General features: G+C 42.0%; 1 protein-coding gene across 4 annotated transcripts in view; it reads left to right on the top strand.

The window, feature by feature from the left end:
- gria4a (glutamate receptor, ionotropic, AMPA 4a) overlaps positions 1–23,225 on the top strand; it is a 91,895-nt gene that overhangs the window by 63,258 nt on the left and 5,412 nt on the right. Inside the window, exons 14-17 of one of the 4 annotated variants that reach the window (XM_084018618.1) lie at positions 10,034–10,232; positions 14,631–14,878; positions 19,660–19,774; positions 21,479–21,616. In XM_084018618.1, coding sequence (XP_083874744.1) covers positions 10,034–10,232; positions 14,631–14,878; positions 19,660–19,774; positions 21,479–21,616 — 700 coding nt within the window. Of the gene's footprint in view, positions 1–10,033; positions 10,233–14,630; positions 14,879–17,983; positions 18,099–19,659; positions 19,775–21,478; positions 21,727–23,225 lie in introns of all 4 variants that reach the window. The other 3 variants (XM_084018617.1, XM_084018620.1, XM_084018619.1) reach the window with 3 other exon arrangements.

The following is a 23,225-nucleotide window of genomic DNA, read 5'->3' as shown; positions in this document are numbered from 1 at the left end:
CCACATGCATAAACACAAGCATGCATATGCACACACACAAAAAAAAACACAGAAGTGAGAAGTAAAAACACCTACACGTAGTCTGGCGGTCACGTCCATAAGGGTGTGCTGTGGTGGGAGATTTAGCAGTTTGCTAGATGTGTATGAATGTTTAATGTGCAACCAAAGAGGCAGAGTCCAGCTGTATTTTTAGAATATTTATAAGAATATGGCATTTTATTATTGATAACCTGAGAATGCAGTTTAGTGAAATATTCATGGCCGTCATACTCAAGACCTTTAGGGAGCAAATCTAAAGAGAGAAGCAGATGGAAAAAGAGATGGAGGATGAGCTGAAAGAAGGAAAAGGTGTGAGCGGTTGAATAATATGTTGAATAAAAACTGGTGGCAGAGATGCAAATGGGCGCTTCTCACTTTATCATAGACATGGAGGCGACGTGGTCAGTGGTTCGTGTTGAGGACAAAGGCGAATAGTTACACATTCAGATTAACTATTAATACATACAGATATGACATTTTGGATTCTCTATCCCTGACATGATCACGATCAAGATTCTTTTTTTGTTTCGACATTGGGGACACTCTAAGTGAGAAATGTAGAGCATGGTATAACGATAAACACCCTCAACAGTAGCTTCATACATTTCTCCAACTTCCTGTTTGTTCCAAACAGATTGCTCTTAAATATTAAAACACTTAAACACATCACTGCCCTAGCAGCAGGGCTTTTCTTTTAGGTGTTCGTAATATATGTTTAGTATTGGGAATACATATATAAATGGACAACATTCACACACAAAGGATCGGGATCTAAACTAATGCACATTCATGAACCAATGGAACAGCCTTGGAGCATTCTTGCTTCAGTATCTTACCAATGGACACGTGGGAAATGGAAAACCAGGGATCAAACAGCTGATCTTCAGAGCCAGGGCTGCCTTTCCATATAATCAGAGCTACATGTTCATTTTTTTTTAACCCCAGAAGGCCTAACTCCCTCCTCAATAATAACTTGAATTCATGTCCAGGTTCACTGACGTACATACTATCTCCATCAATCTTTTTCTCATCTCAAGGACTTTACTTTTGCTTTTAAACCAAGTTTTAAGCCCAGTATCTCCAAAACGTCTCTGCTTTCCGTTAGCATTTAACTTTCGGGAAAGGGAGCAAAAACTTCACTTTCTTTCCCCCCCTCCTCTTTTGCTCTTCTGCCCTTCTCCTCCGCTCTTTCATCCATCTCTTTCACACTCTCTCTCTTTTCCTTCCACCCCCACTCCCCGACACCTGTCGTCCCCCGCTCCTCCGCGCTATACTGTGACTGACAGGCCAATTCTAGCCCCAAAACACTCACACACAAGCTCCACGCACAGAGAATAAAACACACACACAGAATGTGCACATGGATACACACACACACACTCTCTGGCATTGCTTACACACACATGCAGAAAAAAAAAAGTTTCACAATAATGCAGACCTCTCCATCACTTGCAGGACATGTTATAGATGTGTGTGCATAAGCTACAGCTGTCATAGCGATAATGTCATACTTAACATGAGGCCAGCATTCGTCATACAAATCACCCCGTCCTGTCACTTCCAATATAGCACAACTCCTCTGTAGGGCCAAGATTACTGTAGTCCTAAATGCCTGATTATATTTGCGGGAGAGATAAATCTGTCCCCATAAATCTCTTATGTGCTTTTTATTTCATGGTTTCAAGGAGGTTTCAATTTAAACTTAAGGCCGAGTTCTCGTCCTCGTAAAAGGCAGCTCATACAAAAATGATTGATCATATAAATTCAACATGATATCTGTCATCACAATGTCCGTTTCAGGAAATAAAGCACATTGCAGCGACTGCTGCTACGGCTGTATTTAGTGCTGGCTCTGCTCTGAGGATGATCAGAGAGCAAACTGATGAAAACCCTGCAGATTTGGATCAAGGGGTGCCAACCCGCTGGTGGGTACAGATCAGTACTTTGGAGATGAGCATCTCGCAATTGTAATAGTGACAGTATGGAGACATGTGAGATAACATGAGCTGAATTACTGTTCCATACGAGGATGATGGTGAATAGGGTTTTAAGGCAGTCGAAGGACAGATGACAGTGGTGGTATAATAGATGACAAAGTGACTGGCACAACACCGACTGTGAACTGCACATTTACAGAGAGTTGACAAAAGCAAAGCTACTTTAAAAGAGAGTGAATATTGGACTCCGCCAGGTGACCACAAACATATTTCCAAATCACTGATAATTCTGGAGCCCAATTTGTCTCCCATATCAACTCAAAAGGTGATTTGATGACCATCCTTGATGGTGGCGTCAGAGGCAGGATCAGCAAACGCTTCAGCATGCTTGAAAGAAAACCGTATCTAAAGCAATAGTGTTTGGCCACGCTCTGATAAAAGCCTGCCATTGTGGTGACAAGGTGTGATGAATCATATGAGAGTGGGTATACTGGGTTTTCTGTTATAGCTGGATTGTCGGTTGAGAAAGGTGTCGGAAGCAAGAAAAAAGCACAACACGGTCCGAGTTACAAACACAACAGTTAGGAGTTATTGTCCTAGTTATGAGATGTAATTGATAACCATCCATAACAACTGACCCTGTCCCTTTAAATTTTAGAATCTCTTGATTTAAATAATCCCTTGGTTTGAATTTTACATTTTTGGCCCTTTTACATTTTCAGATTATCTCTAGATCGAATCAATCTGTTTATAATTTTTTTATTTATATATATATATATATATTTAGGACACGTCATCAGTAGTGGACCCCAGGATCATCAGGTTTTCAGTGTTTCGGCCATCATCACTAGACTACAGGCCCTCCAGAGGTTGATCAAGACCTGCAGTGTCTCTTCTAGACAATTCAGTGTTTTTTTCCTTTTTTCCATATTTATAAATGATTTATAAATTGTGTGTGCAGTCAGGTATTAGTCTCCCCAGATCGAGTTTCGAGTTAGTGGAGTGAGCAGTTGAGCTTCCACCCTGAACAACATTTGTTTCTCAACAAACCCAAACTAAGCAGTTGTTACGTTCCTGACTCGCTGCCACACTCGCATCTTATACCCACTCCACTCATTGCAACGCTCGTCTGTTTAATTTGTCACACTCTGTGGACTCTTTTGTTCTGCCTAAGCTGCTACCGCTCGCCGCGCACGGCTATATCATCGCCATCGTCATCATCGGCTGCATCCACCTGTTGCAGCTGATTAGTGGAGGCCCTCCGCTAATCTCTCCATGTGTATGCTGCAGGGAGGGAGGAGGACAGGCTGACTTGCTCAGCCATCAATCATGTACTGTGCCATAACCATTCCACGGGTACTGACTTACTGAAATGCAATTTGTGATTATGCAAGAAGAGGTAGAAAGATATGGAGACATAATGGCAAAAGAGTGAAATTAAGTCGGTCATCGGAATTCGGTGATGAAGAAATGATGTAAGCCTGCAGACCAGGCATTCTGCCATGAAACCGAGTGATGGATGAGCCTTCGCCGTGACACCGTGTGCTGCAGAGACACTACATCATGTCCTCAGAGAAGGAGACGCGTCTTGCATATCCTCATGTCATATCACTTTCCTATTCCTTCACTACATTTCCTTTAATCTCCCCCATTTTCTTGTGCACCTGCAGAGGGACAAAGTCGTAATGCTAACTTCAGTCAGCAGGAATGCGCAACGGGTATACTGATAATATCATTTCACACTATGCAACTTTCCATCTCACTGAAATATCCAATATTTAAACGTTAACTCTCATTATTACGTAAAGGATATAGCATGGCACGTTGACTTATTCACTCTCTCAGTGCATCTGCTGTTCTGTGAGCTGAATACCAATGTCTGCAAACAACACACAGACTCAATTACTGATAAAGGAGAATACATAAAACAATAACATGTCTTGCGAGTGTCTCTATACTCGGCCAGAGTTTCACTAGATCTAATCCACAGGGTCTCAATTACAGAGAATAGCACTCTTCTGCTTGTGTGTTGGCAGGGATGTAATTTTACAAAGAAACCTGGGCGAGTTATCAGGGATAGAATACATTATTTAAAAACACAACACAGGGTGGGGCGCTGTTAGATGATCAAATACAAAGGCCCTACGACAGGATAAGTTAATGCTGTTGTGTTTATGTAAACTAGAAGGAACCTCAGAAGGTGCAGAAGTTAACCAATGTTAAGGTCAGTTTATTTAGCTGTCATGACACAAATTTGACTGAATTTACACTACATGAGTTAAATGTAATGTTAAATATGTATTTGCATGTATTTTCTTTCTAGTCGCCTAATCAGACATTTTTTGCTTGCTATGTTTTTAGAAAAAAGTTTTTAGGAGGCAACCATCGAATAAGTGCTGAAAATAGCTGAACAAAATTCATATACGCTAAATAATAGTTAGTTTACTAATGCGCCTCCTGTTGTTTTTCATTCAGATCATGGTAACTGTGGATGTTAAAATCAACAGATCACAAACAGTTTATTGCCAGTCTCTGGTTTTATTTGTTTTTTTAATATCACCTTATAATATCATCATAACGCAGGCCTACGATACTTTCCTGATCGTTCATGCTCTGGTGATACCCATTTTATTCATCCTTCGACTGGTATCGTCTCTGGCTAGTCAGCAGGGATCAGAGTACTGAGGTTGACATTTACTGTGGAGCAGGGAATAAAGGAGACACAGGTAGAGATGTTTTTATGCAGGCTGGTTGAATGACTTTCCTATATTTCTTAGTGTTTGTGGTCTCCCTGGTTGGCTATTAACAGTGTTTTTTTCTCTCAAAACTAAATTCTCTTCTGTCTTGTCTTATATGTCGTCTCACAACCTTCATGAGCATCTGTCATCTGCTCTCCATGTGGGACGACCAATGTGGGCTACACACCGGTTGTTTGACTTGAGCGTGTGTGTGTGTGTGTGTGTGTGTGTGTGTGTGTGTGTGTGTGTGTGTGTGTGAGAGAGAGAGAGAGAGAGAGAGACTGTGTGGGTTGTGTATTGTGTCCATTGGTATTCAGTGTGGGTCCCTCTCTCCCTGCTGCAGTCATCTCTGCAGTCTGGGAGACACGCTATTCAACTCTCCCACTTTCTCCCCCCTCTTTCTTGATCCATCTATCATTTTTCCTCTCTTTTCACTGCCTCTTGTTTGCTCTCTCCCTCCTTGCCTCTTCCTGCTGCTTTGTCGTCTAATCATCACCTTAGTAAATTGACATGTTGTGTGCTCTTGATAGAAAACACACACACACACACACACACACACACACACACACGCTTTCTCTGTTGCAAACACACCGACTTGTGTGTCCTTTACCTTTCAGATCGAGCAGAAGGTAATGGCATTCACACACAGACACACACATCATCAGAGTGACCTTGAGATGGCATTTGCACCACACAAACACACACACAAACACACACACACACACACACATGCATGCACAGAGTACACACATGCACATCCACACCCAAAAGAGCTGTAATTTCAGATGATTATTGACGGAGACAGATCCAATCCCTCTGAGATGTTCGCTGGTGATCGGCTTGCCTCTCTCTCCCCTCTCCTGCACTTATTCTAGGCCTTCCTTAATGTACAGCCTGTCACTTATTTTTCTCTGCCATTAATTCATTACTACTTTGAAAAAAAAAATCCAGTCCCATCACCAAACTGCCCATCACTTTGTCGCCACCAATCACGAGGTGACCGTGGTAATAGCTGCCATTACAAACCCAGAATCCATGCTGGAAGATGACAAGTGTGTGTGTGTGTGTGTGTGTGTGAGAGAGAGAGAGAGAGAGAGAGAGAGAGAGAGAGAGAGAGAGAGAAGAGAGACATCTGTAAGTATTGAGTCAATGTCTGTGGGTGTGTTGAATAGTTAATGACAGCAACAGATCCAGCTATTGGTTGGACAAACTAATTGCAGTGGAGCACTAAAGCTTACTGACTAATTCATGATCTCAAGGTCACTGATTAGAGCCCAGTGTTTATTAATTGTACCAGTCATAATTAAGTACTAATTAAGTAACTTACTAGCGCTGCACGCATCTGACTTTTTATGTCCCGATACCATGGCTTTGAATATGGGCCGATGCAGAGTACAGATACTACCACTGTTTAATCAATGTCGCTGTGGAAATGATTCTTTTATGTGAAACATCAGGCTTGACTTAAACATTGCTTCTCTAACTTTGTGAAACCAAAAGTAACAAATAAATACATGTAAATCTAACAAATTGTTATTTTTTGTAAAGTAGGCCTAATAAATAATACAACAACAACTTGGTAAACAATCTTCAGAATTAACAGGGATTAAAATTTAACTGCAAACATTTTAAATGCAGCAACAAATTGGTCTAAGTTTAAATCCCAGTATTTAATGTATATAATATAGAATTTACCAGTTGGTCCCATCCAGAGTCGGTATTGGAACAATATTCAATATTACTATTGCTGTGTCTGGGTTTGTTTTTTTGTTTTTTTGTAAATCAGATCTTTTCTGCTTCACTGATATTATCCCTGTTATTGGTTTAATTTATCATGCATTCATTATCTGCCTATTGCAACTTATCTTTAATCTTTTAATTATATTTTCTTTTATGTGTGTGTTTGCCTCGACGCACATTCATCTGCCTATCTGCTGTAGAGAATTTAAGTAGCGTTTTCCACACTCACTTTGTTTCACAGCTGCATTGGTATTTCTGTCCTCAGCTGTGCACGAATCCAACATCCCTGCTTCACTGTCCCCAAACATAAGACACACTAATTACCGTGAGACTCAACATTTCTGTCACCATCGCTTGAGAAAACATGTTTTGTAAGCGCCCCAACAAGATAACAGCAAAAAACTGTTGCATGCCCCCTGTCTGCATATCTTAACGAACATGGTAATGAGCTTTTAACGAGCTCACGATTCGCATAATCAAATGGAACGCGTGTCATCCGTGATGTGCCCAAAGTAGTTCGCAAATTAGATTTTTAAGTTTTGTAAAAAATGTAAAGTTGTTATAAAAATGTTTATAGACAGGCTTACAATTTCCATGAATGGGCAACGAGGATGCAGTGCTGGCTCAGCTTGTTGTGTGCGTCTCTATGTCTGCTCGTATTTGTGTGTTCGGATGTGTCGCCATCAATCTTCTTTTTTACGCGTTCGTGCATAGACGTGCGTTTCTGGCTGAGCGTTCAAGTGCGCTCGCTTGCTCTTGTTATGGCAATTACATTAACGAGGTTTTCTTCTCAGATGAGTGTGATTACTGTCACCAAACAGCATAATCTACAGAAACAAGTTGATGATTTCAGGGAAGCATCTTCGTCCTCTATTAGTCCTCACAGGAAGATCACATGCACGAATAGCCTAAAATATCGTCTCATATGTTAGGTGATATCATTCAGATGCAATGGATGAAACTGTATAGATTGGCAGTGTGTGTGTGTGTGTGTGTGAGTGTGTGTGTGTGTGTGTGTGTGTGTGTGTGTGTGTGTGTGTGTGTGTGTGTGTGTTTGAGAGAGAGAGAGAAACAGCATGTCATTAATCTTTCACACAGAGGATTGGCGAGGCAATCTGTTGGCTATCATAGATGATACATGACCCGCTATAGAGTGATCCGCCTGTTGCATACCAACGCACACGACACAGGCGACACACACACACACACACACACACACACACTCACACTGACATGTCACGTAAAAGAATCAAGGACGTCACTCTTAGAGCTCGCCCACACAGCCTCATTTGAGTGTAGCGTACGCCGTCGACCTCCAGAAGGTAAACATGTTCTCCAACTTCACTCCAAGGCCAAACACTGGTGAATACCTGCTTCAATATTCTTTCATTTTCACACACACACACACACACACACACACTCACTCACTCACACGCACATATAAATCAAGTACCTCACATTTAGAAGGAGACGTGCTGTTAATCATGTGCTCTGCCAATCTATTTCTCTTTCCTCTGAAGGGTGGTTTTCTTTCATGTCCGTTGAGATACAGAACCATTTTTTCGGGGTCCTGTCTTCGATTTCCTATCAGCCACATACAGTGTGTCCTCTACTAATGATGTGATGTTATAACTCGTATAACTTGGCATCAGTTTTTGCTCTGAAACCTTTGCCTGAGCTGTAAGAGGGTGGATATTCCAGTCTGCAGTCTTCCAACTCCTCAAAGTTTTGTGTTGCTGTGAATTTTGATGCTGATTCTCATTACTACAGCAGATATATCACTTCTAAATATCAGTTATTGGTCTCCTTGATTGTTGAAATGATTGATTTTTTTATTGCTACAGCATATATCTCTGCCCTGTAAATCACTCATCCTCTCCAAACATGAACCTCATCTCGTCCTGACAAACATTCTCTCTATGTTCCTCTTCCTTCATTTGCCTTGAGCCTTGCTTTCATCCTCCTTTCTCTCTCTGATTTGATGTCCACTTAAATCTCACAGTCACTCAATCAGGTCAGATTATAATGCTGCCGCAGCCTGTTTACCAGCTCACCAATCAAATCACACACCCCTGCTGGCCTCCATGAGAGACCCTGTAGAACCCATTAAAATGAGTTTGTTAATATGCATTATCCGTACACCTGCACCTTGTCCTTTGCATTTGAAAGTCAACATTTTCAGTCACTATATCTTTCTTTCCGCCATAAAGTCTCACTCTGTTGGAGAAAAAAAGAGACACCCCCACTGTTTCCTAATAAGTATAAACCTAACAGCTCTTTCTCAGGAGAATCCATCACCGCGTACGCCAGGTTCATTAATTCAGGCAAACAGATCAATGCCTCAAGGACACATGCTATCAATTCATATTTGCACCTGTGTGTTTGCGGTTGTGTGTGTGTGAGGATTAAGAGGCTTTGGAACAGCAGCAGAATGAGGAGTCGCTTCAAAAGGTGACATATTTATGCCGAGTCAGGTGCCAAAGCACCTCTCAGCTCACTCTTTCTTCTTTGCCTTTCTCTGGCAGGAACTCCCTTAAAACCCAACCCTAAAAAACAACTCACATATCATTGCTTTTACATCAGAGTGGTGCTGTCACCTGTCTGAGAGATGATGGCCCTCATTTTTCGGATTCTGTGACAACTATATGAAATCACTGATTATTAAATTACTGAGGAGTGCATTGACATGGATGTTTTCACATTGACTGTAATTTCTTTATTTATTTTCTTTATTTTTTTTAGCATTGGTTAGGTGAAAATGTTTCTTTTCATTCTCTATGAATGTGATGGCCCTTCTACATTTTAATACTTTTATTGAAACGGAGGAACTATTTTGACCGGTACCGTCTCTTTTTTTCTTTCTTGCTCTTTCAAAATAAAATTGGATGTTTTATGTCGCTGTGTGTGCCGGCGCCCCATTACAACTTCAAGGTCTTTTATTGACTGCAGCTCTTAAAAGAAAACTTAACATGTTGCTATCCTCTCCCACCTCTCTCTCTCTCTCTCTCTCTCTCTCTCTCTCTCCTTTTCTCTTGTGTGCACACTCTCGCTTGCTCTCCTCCCCCCTTTACTCAGTGAAAACATGTTAGTGCAAACAAAATGAATTGCCACTTACTTTGATGCTTCAGTTCACAATTGCTAGATAAAGAGAGTAAACATGGAGGAAGAGAATAGAGAAAAAGGGGATGAGAGGGATGGAGGAGTGCCCAGATTATAATCTGTTTCATGTAGCCTTTGTTATTGTTGGTGCTGAATTGGTTCGAGGCTTGAAAGACAATTACGTTTGGCAGTGTTGTCATTTTCACAGTCATGCACACAGTGTTGTCCAAAAATGCTTTGTAGAACTACAAGGTGTTGTGTTGCATATCTCTGACTCTGGTGCTAACATTAAATATCCTCCTCTGTCTTTTATGTTCTTTCCATCCCTTTAACCTTCACCATTATCTTTCCCCATCCACTGTCTACTCACCTTGCTATCTCCCCTGCTTTTCTCAAATATCTTCCTTCTTAATGTCTGCATCTTACCACCTCTCACTTCCCTTTTCCCCCCTACTTCGCCTCTGTCTGTCCTCTCTCCAGGTCTCTGTCTGGACGTATTGTCGGAGGCGTGTGGTGGTTCTTCACCCTCATCATCATCTCCTCGTACACCGCCAACCTGGCTGCGTTCCTCACCGTGGAGAGGATGGTCTCACCCATAGAGAGTGCAGAGGACTTGGCCAAGCAGACAGAGATAGCGTACGGGACGCTGGACTCGGGCTCTACTAAGGAGTTCTTCAGGGTAAGGATTCCACACACTCTGCTTACTTCAATCCTTCCGAGATGTCAAGCTTTTATGCTAAGTCAAGTTAATTTGCTACTGAGCTGAAAAGCCAGAAAGCCTCAGATGACCTGCTGGTTTCACTGTGGAGATTAAAAACTGAACCAGTGTTGCACATCTATGTGCACACATGCAGAAGTTCATTTTAAATTCTATCAAAATCTTAAGGTTTTGATGATTTACAGAAAAATGCACTTAAATTTATCTCAAGTACTTCTCCATTCTATGCAAGGAAAAGTTTAAAGGTAGCCAGCAGAGTGTTAGCACAATAGAAATGCAGTGGAGAAATGTATTTATGAGCTAATCCTCCTTTGGTCTGCATCTAGTGGACGCATATAACGCATAAACCTACATTTATAACAGTTGATTTTCACTGTTACACATATTGACAGTGCAAACATGCAGGTTTTTAATATTTTGCTTCTGCAAATGTTTCATTAGGAATGAAATGCGTTCAACATGTTTGCTAGTCACAGATTCAATGTGTTTTGGTGAGAATGTAAACATTTCATTGTGTTGATTTAAGAAAACTCCACAGGGCGCTTTAAAGACATGGATGTCAATTTTCATATTACTTGTAGTCTTTATTTCCTTCTAAATGGCCGTTTTATAAATGTGATGTCCCCAGGAGGTGGGAAACGCCATTCTCCTGTTTTGCAGCATTCATCACTTCCACTCAATCCGTCATTGCATTAATGCTCACTTGTGGAACAGTATAGAAAAGGGAAAGAAACAGGGTGTGAGGGGGAAATGGCCTGTGGCAGTACAGGAGGTTTGATTCTATAAGATCACAGCTTTAAAAAAAACACAACAACACAATCCTGAAGTCACTTCTGAAATAAATTGGCAGTCGGTATGAAGAAGCAAATGTGAGGGAGGTATTTAATTTCTTGAAGCCAGACAACAGCCAAGCAGCAGAAATGTGCTCTGACTGTAGGTGGGACAAGGACAGGTGACTAATGACGGTGTAAACCCATTTACAATAGTCCAGGTGGGAGGAGAGGAATGAATAGGTGACTTTCTCATGATCTTCAATCAAAAGTCTTTAATTTTGTACACTGAAATGCCTGGCTTTAACTGTTTGGCTCATCTGGTTGAATATATTGCAGTGAGGTTGTGGTGTCATTATAGCAGAGTGGACTGTAGTGGCCCAGAGGGGAGACCTGTAGTGGCTTCACCTATTGACCTATACACCCATGAATGCAATTACATAAGTACTCATAAACACATAGATGCACATATACACACAATGCTAATGAAGACAGCATTTTTTTTCTGCCGACATGGGCAAAACACCAGAGTCACACCACGTCCAAAAACAAACCGTCACGTAGTCACGCTCTGCAGGACTATTCAGATATCGTTTGTCTGCTCATGCAACGTGTGTGCGTGTACAGTATATACCAATTTACAGTTATGCTTTGTAAAGATGTGTGCACTGGTGTGTGTATTGTACGTTGCGGAGGAGGGGGGGGGGGGGGGGGTGTAGCAGACAGTTTGTGCTTCTGTGAGCGGCTCTGGCATCATCAACATAACGAGCGGACTGAAATCTGTGGAGGGTGAAAAAGCAATTTACTATCGCACAGCTGAGGGGGGATTCGCCACCGCCATTAATTATCTCTGCGCGTGGATATTTTCGGTGTGCACGTATGCATATCTAGCCACGTATGTATGTGTGTGTGTGTGTGTGTGTGCCGTGCGTTTCTCCCGCAGAGCAGATTGCGTGTGTGTTAAATGTATATTTGAAAGTGTTCTCCATAGATGCCTGAAGGTGACTTGCAGCATCCATTTCCTCCTTCAGCCTCACTCATTGTTAAAGAATCTGGAAAGAGTCACACCGCATTGTCACACATCCATCCCTCCAAGGCCAGACGCCGCTTTGTACGTGCACAGTCATCATCATCACTGTCTGTCCCTCTCGCAGGCTCATTCCCTCCGCTGAGCACGCACACACACACACACACACACACACACACACACATTTTACTGCGTTGAAAACAGGGGGATAGAAAAACAAGTTAAAAATGGATGGATGGATCAAACTTGAGGAGAATGAGGATGATAGAGGGGCCGGAGGTGAAAAAAGGGATGAAATGAGGATTTTTTTTTTTTTATTCAATCTACGATTGTTAGTGTGAGAAAGGGTAGAAGGGAGAGAAGAGGGGCCTGCTGCTACTCATAGATACGAGTGACATTATTATGGGATAGGTGTCCGTCACGCACCGGTAACACACGCACTCGTCCCCCCGGGCTCCGGTTTCGGTGGCTGAGGCCGTGGCTTGTCGCTTGGAGAGCGACAGAATAACACTTAATCACCAGGAGAAAAGGAGAAGAAAGGAGCGGGAAACTTGTGGAGGATGACAGTTTGACTCCTCTGCTTGTTATTTTCACTCTTGAGTGAACATGAGAACGCATAAATTCACACGTGCACGTATAGACTGGTGCACAGAAGTGCACACACACACACACATGTATGCATGATACACAATATAACGCAATATCATTCCAGACAAATGTCCTCTGACTGAATTCACAATGGTGCAACCAGATCAGTATGCCGCAATTGGACTTGATAAATGGACTTGCATTTCTATAGCTCCTTTCTAGCCGATCACTCGAAGTCATGTCAACATTCACGCATCCGTACGCTGATGGCCCTGCATGCCTCCCATACATATTCAAGTCGTAAACTCATTTAAGTTAAGAGTGATTCTTGACCCGTCGAGGGAGACGCAGTGTTACATTTTAAATGTGGTTTTAAATGTCATTATGTGCCAGAGGATCAAAGCGGAGGATGGAAGACAGGGCGCTCCATCAGTGGAAATCAGCCTCAGTCGTTTGCTCCACATCATAAGAAACTGGAGCAGTAAATGTGCAGGGAAAGTATATAAATAATAACGCTCTTTGGGTTCAGTCTCGGCAACCGTGCTGTTGTTTCTACTGGGAAAGGCACTTGTGCCTAATCCATAAACAACATTGGATGTCAGAGTGTAAACGTAATGAGTAAAACTGTTTTCACCCCTCGGACTCAACCCGTTTGTCTCAGTGAGCACGGCACGTTGACCTGAACGATCGCATCCGTGTGAACGGACACACAGGAGTAGACGTGGATAAGGCTGCCGTTGCTCCCTGTTTTTCTTAGCGTCAACGAATCTTTTGAGAAACCAACAAAGCTGTTGTTTGTTTCCCCCGTGCACGCTCTCAGATTCAAGCCCATTCATCCTTGTTAAAGACACAAAGCCTTTAAAGCAGGCCATTGGATTGAATAGTTAAGATCCAATCCCTGTTTTTAAATGGCTAAATAATGTAATTGAACAGCAGGGCACTGCAGTTTTTAGCATTTAATTAGGAGTAAATAGTTCATTTGTTGGGGACTATTTTCTGTGGCAGATTGATACACATTTGGCTATTAAGCATTTACTGCTGGGCAGTGTATGTAGGATTGACTCAATATAAACTACAGTAGCCCTGTGAAAAGGAATCTCGTGAGTCATGTTGTTTGTGTGTGCGGTCAAATCTCCTCTTGTGTGAGTCACGTATCACAAGTGTGTGTGTGTGTGTGTGTGTGTGTGTGTGTGTGTGTGTGTGTGTGTGTGTGTGTGTGTGTGTGTGTGTGCTGGCTTGTTTTGTGTTTGAGAGATTGGTGACACTCACCTAAAGCTGTAAAAATATCAGAGACAACCGACCAACCAGCGACATGGAGCTCTGCCACAGAGGAATAAGCTGAATGAAAGTATCTTTTCATGGGATTGGATGGAATACATGTATAGCAATATCGCTTGCGTTTTTACCATTTTTCACAGAAAGTTCAATCTTCAGTGAGCTATCGTGTGTTTCACTGATGTTTTTGATGGAGTCTATTTATGGCAATTCTGTGTAAACAAAATACATTGCAGCCAAATTGTTGTAATTGAATGTGAGAGGCATCATTTTAGCAGCCCTCTCACACATTGAATTTCTCATCCTATTCCATTTGTTATTTAATGATCCTCTTTATTATACTCATTCAGACCAGCAGTGTTATTTATGCTATTGAGCCAGAACTATTCCATTAGCACATTTTGTTTGTAAAAGATATGAGACAACTCAAATCTCAATTCTGTTCAATATTTCATCCCAACATCACATTTTCCAAGGGCCAAACTGTACCGACTCTCACGTTGTCATCCTGCCTCCCAAGATAGCAGCAGATAGCAGTGTCAATACTGCCTTTGGCAGGCTACCTTGGCAGTCTTCTCCTCACTGGACCATGAAAACCGTCATCTGTGGCAAAATCTGGCTTCCCATGTTAACAAAACGATTCCCCATTTATTCCTAATTGACATCTGCTCCCTCCCTCTTCCCCTTCCTCCACCTCAGAGATCCAAAATAGCCGTATACGAGAAGATGTGGTCATACATGAAGTCTGCCGAGCCGACTGTCTTCACCAAAACCACGGCGGAGGGCGTGGCCCGGGTCCGCAAGTCCAAGGGGAAGTACGCCTTCCTCCTGGAGTCCACCATGAATGAATACACGGAGCAGCGCAAGCCTTGTGACACCATGAAAGTCGGGGGGAACCTGGACTCCAAAGGATATGGGATTGCCACACCGAAAGGCTCACAGTTAAGGTGGGTGGAATAGTGTAACAATAGAAGACAGTAACAAAGTCCATACTGTCCTATTGCTGCGATATTCCACCTACCCTGCTGTGCCTTTTATACTACACCTATTAACCTGCCGTCACTGCTGTCAGGTGAAAATCATCCGCAAAGAAATTTAGAATTGGGTTTCACTTGACCTTTGATTCTTTCTCACGTGCTAAATTCACTAAAGATAATGACGCAGTCCAGTTTATGTATTTATTATATTAAAAAAAGTCCAAAAGCAAAAAAGCAGTTTGAGGTTTTCACCCAGCAGCAGCGACTTAGGTGATTATGTTGAATGTGCAGATTCTATGTTTCATCACCTCTAGTTTGCCTAATTCCTTATTTCTTCAGCTTTCTCATTCTGGCATCTTCTTTTAAAAACATTTTTTTTTCAGTCCGTGCTTTTCCTCAAACTTTCCTGCCACCTCTGTCCATTCAGGGCCTGTTAGCTCCATTCCTTTGTCCTCTGTAACTGTCGTCCATCCGTCCCGCTGTGCTGCCATCCCTTATTTCTGTCCTTAACCTCTCTGTTCCTCCACAGGGCCACCTTACAGGTAACTTTGTCCATTTGTCTCTCGTCACTTCTCGTTCCTTTCATCCTCAGCTCAGATAGTAGTCTTAATGATGATGATGATGATGATGATTATGATGATGATTATAGGAGATTATTATTCACTGAAAATAACCGCAAGGAGGGGCAGGACCTCAGACTGCTACATCCAGAGCCACGAGGGGGAATTTATAGCGGCCAGGAGATAGAAAAGTGAGAAACAGGAAGCAGAGGGGCCCGGCCAACGGGGGGACTAGAAAATAGACATAATAGAGGATCCCACAATTAAGAAAATATATATTGGTATATAATGGTAATTGGACAGCACTAAATTAAACCCAGATCAAGGACTATGCAGTAGTCTATTTAGTGTCTGTAAACCTAAATGAAGAGAGAATAAGCTGGAGGAAATAACGAGAACGTGACTGAGTTGAGTCCTGAAGTCGGTCCTTTCGTTTGGATTTTCACTCAGCAGACACTTGTTTATCTGGCGTGTTAACGTGAGCCTACAGTAACAGTCCCAGTAGGTTTCACTGAGCTATTCTATCAATGCAAATAATTCATTTTTCCAGGTGACTGCGTGACAGCAGTACAGCGAGACTTTGTCTTCACAATGTTAGCAGTGACTGCTGAGGGAAAAATAATTGACTAAATTCAGCAACGCCGGACCGCTTGCTCTCTCTCTTCCTCCATCTCTCTCTGTCAGCATTTCAAATGTTGCCTTATGGAAGGCAAAACACAAACAGCACGTCAGCCCCACATCCTGTCCTGTAACTTCCCCCTGTGTGCGGCGCAAACAAAGTCCCACAAAAAACCCCAGTCACTGTAGTGTAGCCCTTATTATTTACACAAAGGTTTTTTTCCGTTTATGAGGGAAAAGTGACAGACAGCGAGTGGATAGGTCCCTTTTTTTAAGCCCCCCTGAACGCATTTCTGGGACTATCCACGGTTGTCTCTGGCTTCTCTCGATCAGTGGAAACCTGATCTACCAGGTGCACACATGTGGCGGGAAAAGTGCGCACTTTGGGCGAGCCCGCCTCTCCTCCCGGTGCACTAATCACAGCGCTAGTTTGATTGGATGGTGTTGATGAGGAGAATGACTATCATGGCGATTTAAAATGGATGTTGGGAATGTATGCTTTCTGAAGTATTTGCTGCTTTTGATCTGATTATTGATCTGTGACTGTTATTACCATGACGATATGTTTGAACTGTTTTCATCCATACCTGTTGCATTGATGAGATTAGTCATGGTTGGTAGATTAGATCGCTCCGGAGAACACTGTCTCTCTCTGAATCTCTTGACTGCCTTAAGGTAAACCTACAGAGAGCCTGTGTTTTTATTCTTACATTTAATTTGTCCTCAACTGACAACCATTTAGTCAAAATTCAGCTCATAGCTGCAGTCGACTGACGCGCCCTGAGACGAGATAGGACTTCCAGATATGAATGCACACAGGGGCAGACTCACAAACAAGCAAACAGCGGCTGCAGTGACCTTTTTGTCGAGATTCCTTCCTGGCTGATTACGGTATCTCACGGACAGAAAGAGCAGACAGCAGGGGGTGGTAGCAGGAGAATACGGCCGACGGGAAATTATTTTACAGGTAGCTGCAAAAAAAAAAGCAGAAAGGTACCAAAGCTGGAGAGATAGGGAAAATTAATTTGTAAAGGGCATACAGGGAATATTTTGACAAAATCATTCAGACCCCTGCAGCCATGTCTCGTGACACTCTTTTGGACATCACAGTAAGGGAGCCATCCACTTATCGAGGCAAGCAATAGAGATTTGCAGGAACGGTGAACTGGTGAGAACTGTGGCAAATTAAACCTGCTGGTTCTCTATATCTCATAAATCCGTGTTATTAAGGGTGCTGCTTTTGCAGCCGAAAGAGTCTCAAGATATGTAATCCATGTTGTAATTTTTTTTTTTATCCATCTGCAAGTTGACTTTGATAATATACTAAAAAAATAACAAGTTGTTAAGCAGGAAGGACGGCTTCTCCTTATAAACATAGGTTCGCTGAATAGAAATGAGAACGCGTCGCATGAATGCGTGATATTTAGTCCCTGAAGTTTGTTTGGAGGTCAATCCCTTCAGGGGGGCTGCAGGAAACTGGAGACACACACACACACACAGTAGCAGGGAGGTAGGAGAGCATCAGGGGGGAACGAGGGCAAGCTGCAGAGACCTGGTTAACACACTTAATGTAATACTGGCAATCTTACAGTCACTGTGGAGCATCCAGCATAAGTGCAGCCCCGTGCAAGATCCAGCAAAACAAAACATGTTCATAAAGTATCCCAAGTAGAAAGAAAGAGCAAGAGAGAGAGTGTTGTCTGGGGTGCATCCTTCCCCACTAACCCACCTTTGTCCCTTTTAATCCCTCTGATTTCTCCCACCCCTGCTCCCTCTTCTCCTCGTCTCCCTCCCCTTCTTCCTCCTGGCTGTGGTCCACGTCCATCTTGTCTGTCTGTCCCTCCATCCTCTGCTCTGACCAAACTATCTTATTTGTCCCTTCCTTTTTTACTTAAAGAAATGCGGTCAACCTGGCCGTGCTAAAGCTCAACGAGCAGGGCCTGTTGGACAAATTGAAAAACAAGTGGTGGTATGACAAAGGAGAATGTGGCAGCGGGGGAGGGGATTCCAAGGTTAGCCCTCTCTGTCTGACCACCCCCACCACTAGGGGGACTGGGGCCGCTCACCGGCTAGGCAGCCCGCGATGGCCCCCGTCCCAGAAGTGTAATGCATGCATCTGCCCTGGCCAGGAGTTGAGCAGCAAAGAGGGAGGGCAAACGTGAGGGCTTACAATCTCCCTGCAACTTAAAACAAATAAGCACAATGTTGTATCTGCTGTCAGTGGTGTGTGCCTTTACGTATAAAAGTTTCAGACCCAGTGACAAAGGTACGACACTTGAGCTTGTTGAGACACAGAAAAAGGAAATCCCTCAAAAAACAATAATCTGGCTGACCCAAAAGAGAACCAATGTTCTTTTTTTAAAAGGTGATTATATAAGATTATATTAGTTCACGTTGAATCATGAGGGGAAGAGAAGTTCATTTTGAATATCATGCAGGGAAATATGTCCCCTTCAATCAAGCACACATCATTATAATAACCATTCTCAAATATGTTTGGAGCCGCTCTGGTAATGCCCTGAAAGGACAGAGTGTGAAGGTGGAAAGATAATGAGAGCAATTACTGTCAGGACAGGAATATTCGCCCTCTATTGGCAGCTCTGGGGAGAGGTGAGAAAAGAAGGAGAGACTTGAGTGAGAGTCAAATTGCAAGAAAGACAGAGAGACACCAAACTGAGCCGTATCACTCGGGTACGTGGCAGATGGAGCTGGTTTTAAAATGCTTCATGGAAAAACAAGACCGAGCGTAGCTGCCTTGGGATCAGGTTGATAGGAGTCGGAGGGGAGGATGAATAATTGATAGCAGCAGAATGCAATTAAAGGATGACGTTTCATCTCATGTTCGTTTGTTAGATTACCACAATTCTATATACAGTCTTTTTTTTCAGTTCAGTTTTCTCTACTGTATTATAGATTCAAATATTTATACTACTCTTTTGTTAGTTTTAGGTCCTGAAATATTCCTTGTTATCTCCTGCATATCTTAGAAATATAATTGGACTCTTTTACTTGTTCAAATCTTACCTTTTGCGTTTTCAATACAATTACAGAAGCATTTTAGAAACGCATCTTGTTAGAAATTAAGCAAACCCCTAAATTGAAATTGAGAGCAAAATATTGGAGTCAGAAAGCAGTGAAGATATTTGGAAGCAAAGTGCAACAAAGAAAGTAAGAGGAAAGGAAAGTCTACAAAGTTTCTGTAATCTTAAGCTAGCTGTTCAAAGCTCTCTCCCAGTTGTAGCACAGCGCTAGCCCGACGCCAATAATCCTGTCTTAACAGTACTTGCCTCTGACTTAATGCAGGATCAGCTGGGGCAGCATGGGTGCGTTACCTGAAGTGACAAAGGTGGGTCCCACTCATATGTCTGTAGCTCGCCTTAGCTCCTCGCTCCCCCCAGCCCCTCCTCAACGAGCGTACACACATGTACTCAGTGGGATCCATCCTAGGTCCCTCGATGTGAATAAAAAGTACTTTTTTAATGTAACTGAGCTGTGCTATGCAAATGTGAAATACCCTAATAACATAAAATAACATGACCTATGATGTTATTTATGTTATTTTTACACGCGAAGAACCCCGGTAAACCTTGCAGTATTGAAACTGAGCGAAGCAGGCGTCTTAGACAAACTGAAAAACAAATGGTGGTATGACAAGGGAGAGTGTGGACCCAAGGACTCTGGAAGTAAGGTCAGTCTCACTCTGCTGCGTCCTTCAGAACGCTAGCCTGAAACTCTCATCCAGAATACGCTCCAGATTACTGCAACTACTGTTTTAGCACTAGTCACTATTCTCAGTTAGCCTGCATCATATCTTGAGCTCCACAGTAGACTAAACTGTCCATTTAGTGCTTTCCTACAACATTGCTGGACCACATTTACCTAAATATGCATGAGGTTTACTCAAAGTCTTGTTCAGTTTCTGTAGCAATCTGTGGCAATCTCATCTTCATTACAGTTAGCGTTAGAAATACAATGTCAATTATCATCAGACAATTTTCACTTTCATGTTTTTGTTATTATCCCATAAGCCTTAAACTCCAGTTTCTTTAGTTTTAGTATTAATAATTAATTAATTATTGGCTTTTGCCTTCATGTTTGGATGAGGATATTCATTTCCATTACTTGGAGTAACACGTGGTAACGCTTCATTTTACAGGTCCATGTTTTTTTAATAAAATCTTCTGTAGTTTTGTGGAAGAACTCGGTTGTTTGGTGCTAATTATAGCTCGAATGATTGGAGCAATGTTCAAATTGCAAATACAGATTTAGGCTAATGCAAATGATTTACCAGTATGACTTCAGTGCACAGCAGGTCAGCTGACCTTTGGTGTGAATTCTGTCAACAGACGAGTGTTATTTTATTATCGATGTAACACACTGTATGTGGTGATTATAGTTTTTAAACGTGAATGAATACTGAATTATTCATAACAAGTGGAGCAGTTATCTCCTCAGGAATCAACTGTTTATACTAACTTAATTAATTTGAATAAAATGTATAAAGATTTAGAACCAAATGATCTTTTCTGGAAGTTTCCTACAAAGTGAGTAGAAATGATGGACCTGTGAGATAAAGTGTTGCCATATTTTGTATTAGTATTTACTATTAAAGTGCTGTTAAAGTACACTAGCCGTTAGTGTATACCCTATCTCCCTGTTAAATATCTGTTACTGTTTTATTGCAAAGAAGAAGTTAAGAGCATATAGAAGCAGCTCCACTGTTGTTTAGACTACTGGAGGCTTTCTTTTAAAACTTCAGTGAAAATCATCACCGCTCAGATTAAACTCTGCTATTTGTTTTATCTTTATTAGATGTTGATTGAACTGAACATGTTACTGTTAGAGTTGTAGCGATGTCCTGTAGTTGTATTGACTGTTACAGATGTGTAGTTTGTCCTAGCTGTCGTGGTGGTAGTAGTATTAATTGTACTTGTAGAAATTGTATTATAATTTATAATTAAGTGATAACAAATGTAATTTCAGAAGCATATAATACTACATTCGCAACAGTATAACACTGAATGTCAATTTGTTTTTTTCTCTGACAATCTCCATTTCTGGGTCTAACCCACTGTACCTATTGTCTCTGGTTTTTTTCCCACCTCTTTCCCATACTCTCTTCCCCTACTCCTCATTCACTTCCCTCTCCTGCTTACTTCCTGCCGTTATTCTCCCTCCACCTCTTATCCCGTCTGCTTTCCGGCTCACACATTGCCTTTCTCACACTCACCTAAACTTCATATTCCACCATCATCCTACTCTGCTGCTTCCCTCCCTTTTTTTGTTTCCATTTTCACCTTTCTTCCCAATCTTTTCTCCATCCTATCGACCCTGCTGCCTCCTTCACCTCGACTCTACCCCCAAAACCTCGCCCCACTACCTCTCCCTCCAGGACAAGTCGTCCCAGGCTCTGAGCCTGTCCAACGTGGCGGGGGTCTTCTACATCCTTGTGGGCGGTCTGGGCCTGGCCATGCTGGTGGCCCTGGTCGAGTTCTGCTACAAGTCACGGGCCGAAGCCAAGCGCATGAAGGTGGACCTTAGCCCCCCCCACTGCCCCAGCCCCTCCCCCAGCACCCAGAATCTAGCCACTTATAGGGAGGGGTACAACGTGTACGGCTCCGAGGGGGTCAAGATATAGGGGTAGGATTTAGAGGCTCCCATATAGGTGGGGTAATGGTGGTGTTGATCATCGTGGTGGTGCTGTAGATTATTGTATTGTCGATGTAGAGGCTGATGCAGCAGCCCCACGCAACCATGTTGTTCTTCATATGGTGATGAGGATGTGGCCAAGCATTGTGGAACCAATGTAGTACTTTATGTTTCATGGAAGCTTATTTTGGCTGCTTTCCTTTTCTTTCTTGTTAATTTTTTCATTCTTTGGCATTTCAACCCCCGGCTGGATTGGGGTTCGATTTGTGTGACTACAGATTTGGTTCCATCGTCTTTGGCTGCAGATGATGATGATGATGATGATGATGATGATGATGACATTGATGGTGATGCTCTTGGCTCATGACTCAACCTAGGCACCTGCATTGTAACTTTAGTTAAGTTTAATAGTAAACAAACTAATGGTGGAGCAGGGATGCACAACTCCGTTCTCAGTCCTGTATTAATACATTTTTCTATCCTTTAGAGGGCTTCAACTAACAATTCATTTTTTTATTGATTGCTCTTACTTTCTCAAATAATTATCGCTTGTCAAATATCCAAATATAGTCTTGCATAAGTCAAATAAAAGCAGCAAGTCTTGACAGTAAGTTATGATTAGGATTTTTGACAGTATAATAATTGCATGTGTATTAATACTAATAACCCGTATGTTAAGATCTCTAATAAATCAATTTCATTTTTTGCTAAACCATTTTAAGCTTGTAGAAAGAGTCTACATCGGTAGTTCACTACCCCGACAAATGTGGTGTTTCTCATTAAAATCTGAGAATGCTTCTAGCTACAAATTAACGTGTGGAAACCAATTACCACTAATTTAGGTCTGAATGAAACTTTTTCAGCCATAATGTGATGGATATAATTTTAATAACCAGACTAGTGGCAGTAAGAAGGACATAAATGGGCATGAGCATGCATAAAATACCTTGAGGAGCCAGTTCATGCTGAATTCAAACCAATTTAGGGTGAGACTACAGGTTGACAGGTTGAGAAAAGTTTAAAACATTCCCTTGAAATACTGATTTAATCTTGTCAATTTAGGGAACATGTACAATCGATGACGTTTCAGTTATTAAGGGACCAAATGAAATAGCAGGATGGTTTTTGTTTTACTCAGCAGCTGTTTTTAATTGCTTTTTATTGTTATTCATAGATAACGGTCAACCTGCAGCCATCAGCTGATTGAGTGGTATTAAGTAGTTTAAATTCTAATTCTTAATCATTATTACTCAGTCCCTTCTGGGGAGAACTATATACTAATCTTGACTTCGAGCAACAAATCAAACTGGTAGCAGTAGTTTGATTTTGATCATCTGTTCGATCAAGCATTTTATTTTAACACTGCCAGTCAGCAGTGTTTAATAAACTGGAGTTGTGCATCCTTGTCACAGATAGTCCAAACACGCCCTATGACTTATTTCAGCCCTGAAAACTTCCAACAGCCAGTTACTTAGGAATAAAGGAGAGGA

This window comes from Eutrigla gurnardus, assembly GCF_963514095.1.
Source record: "Eutrigla gurnardus genome assembly, chromosome: 10".
In the NCBI taxonomy this organism is placed as follows: domain Eukaryota; kingdom Metazoa; phylum Chordata; class Actinopteri; order Perciformes; family Triglidae; genus Eutrigla; species Eutrigla gurnardus.
This window is presented reverse-complemented; position numbering and strand designations above follow the sequence as displayed.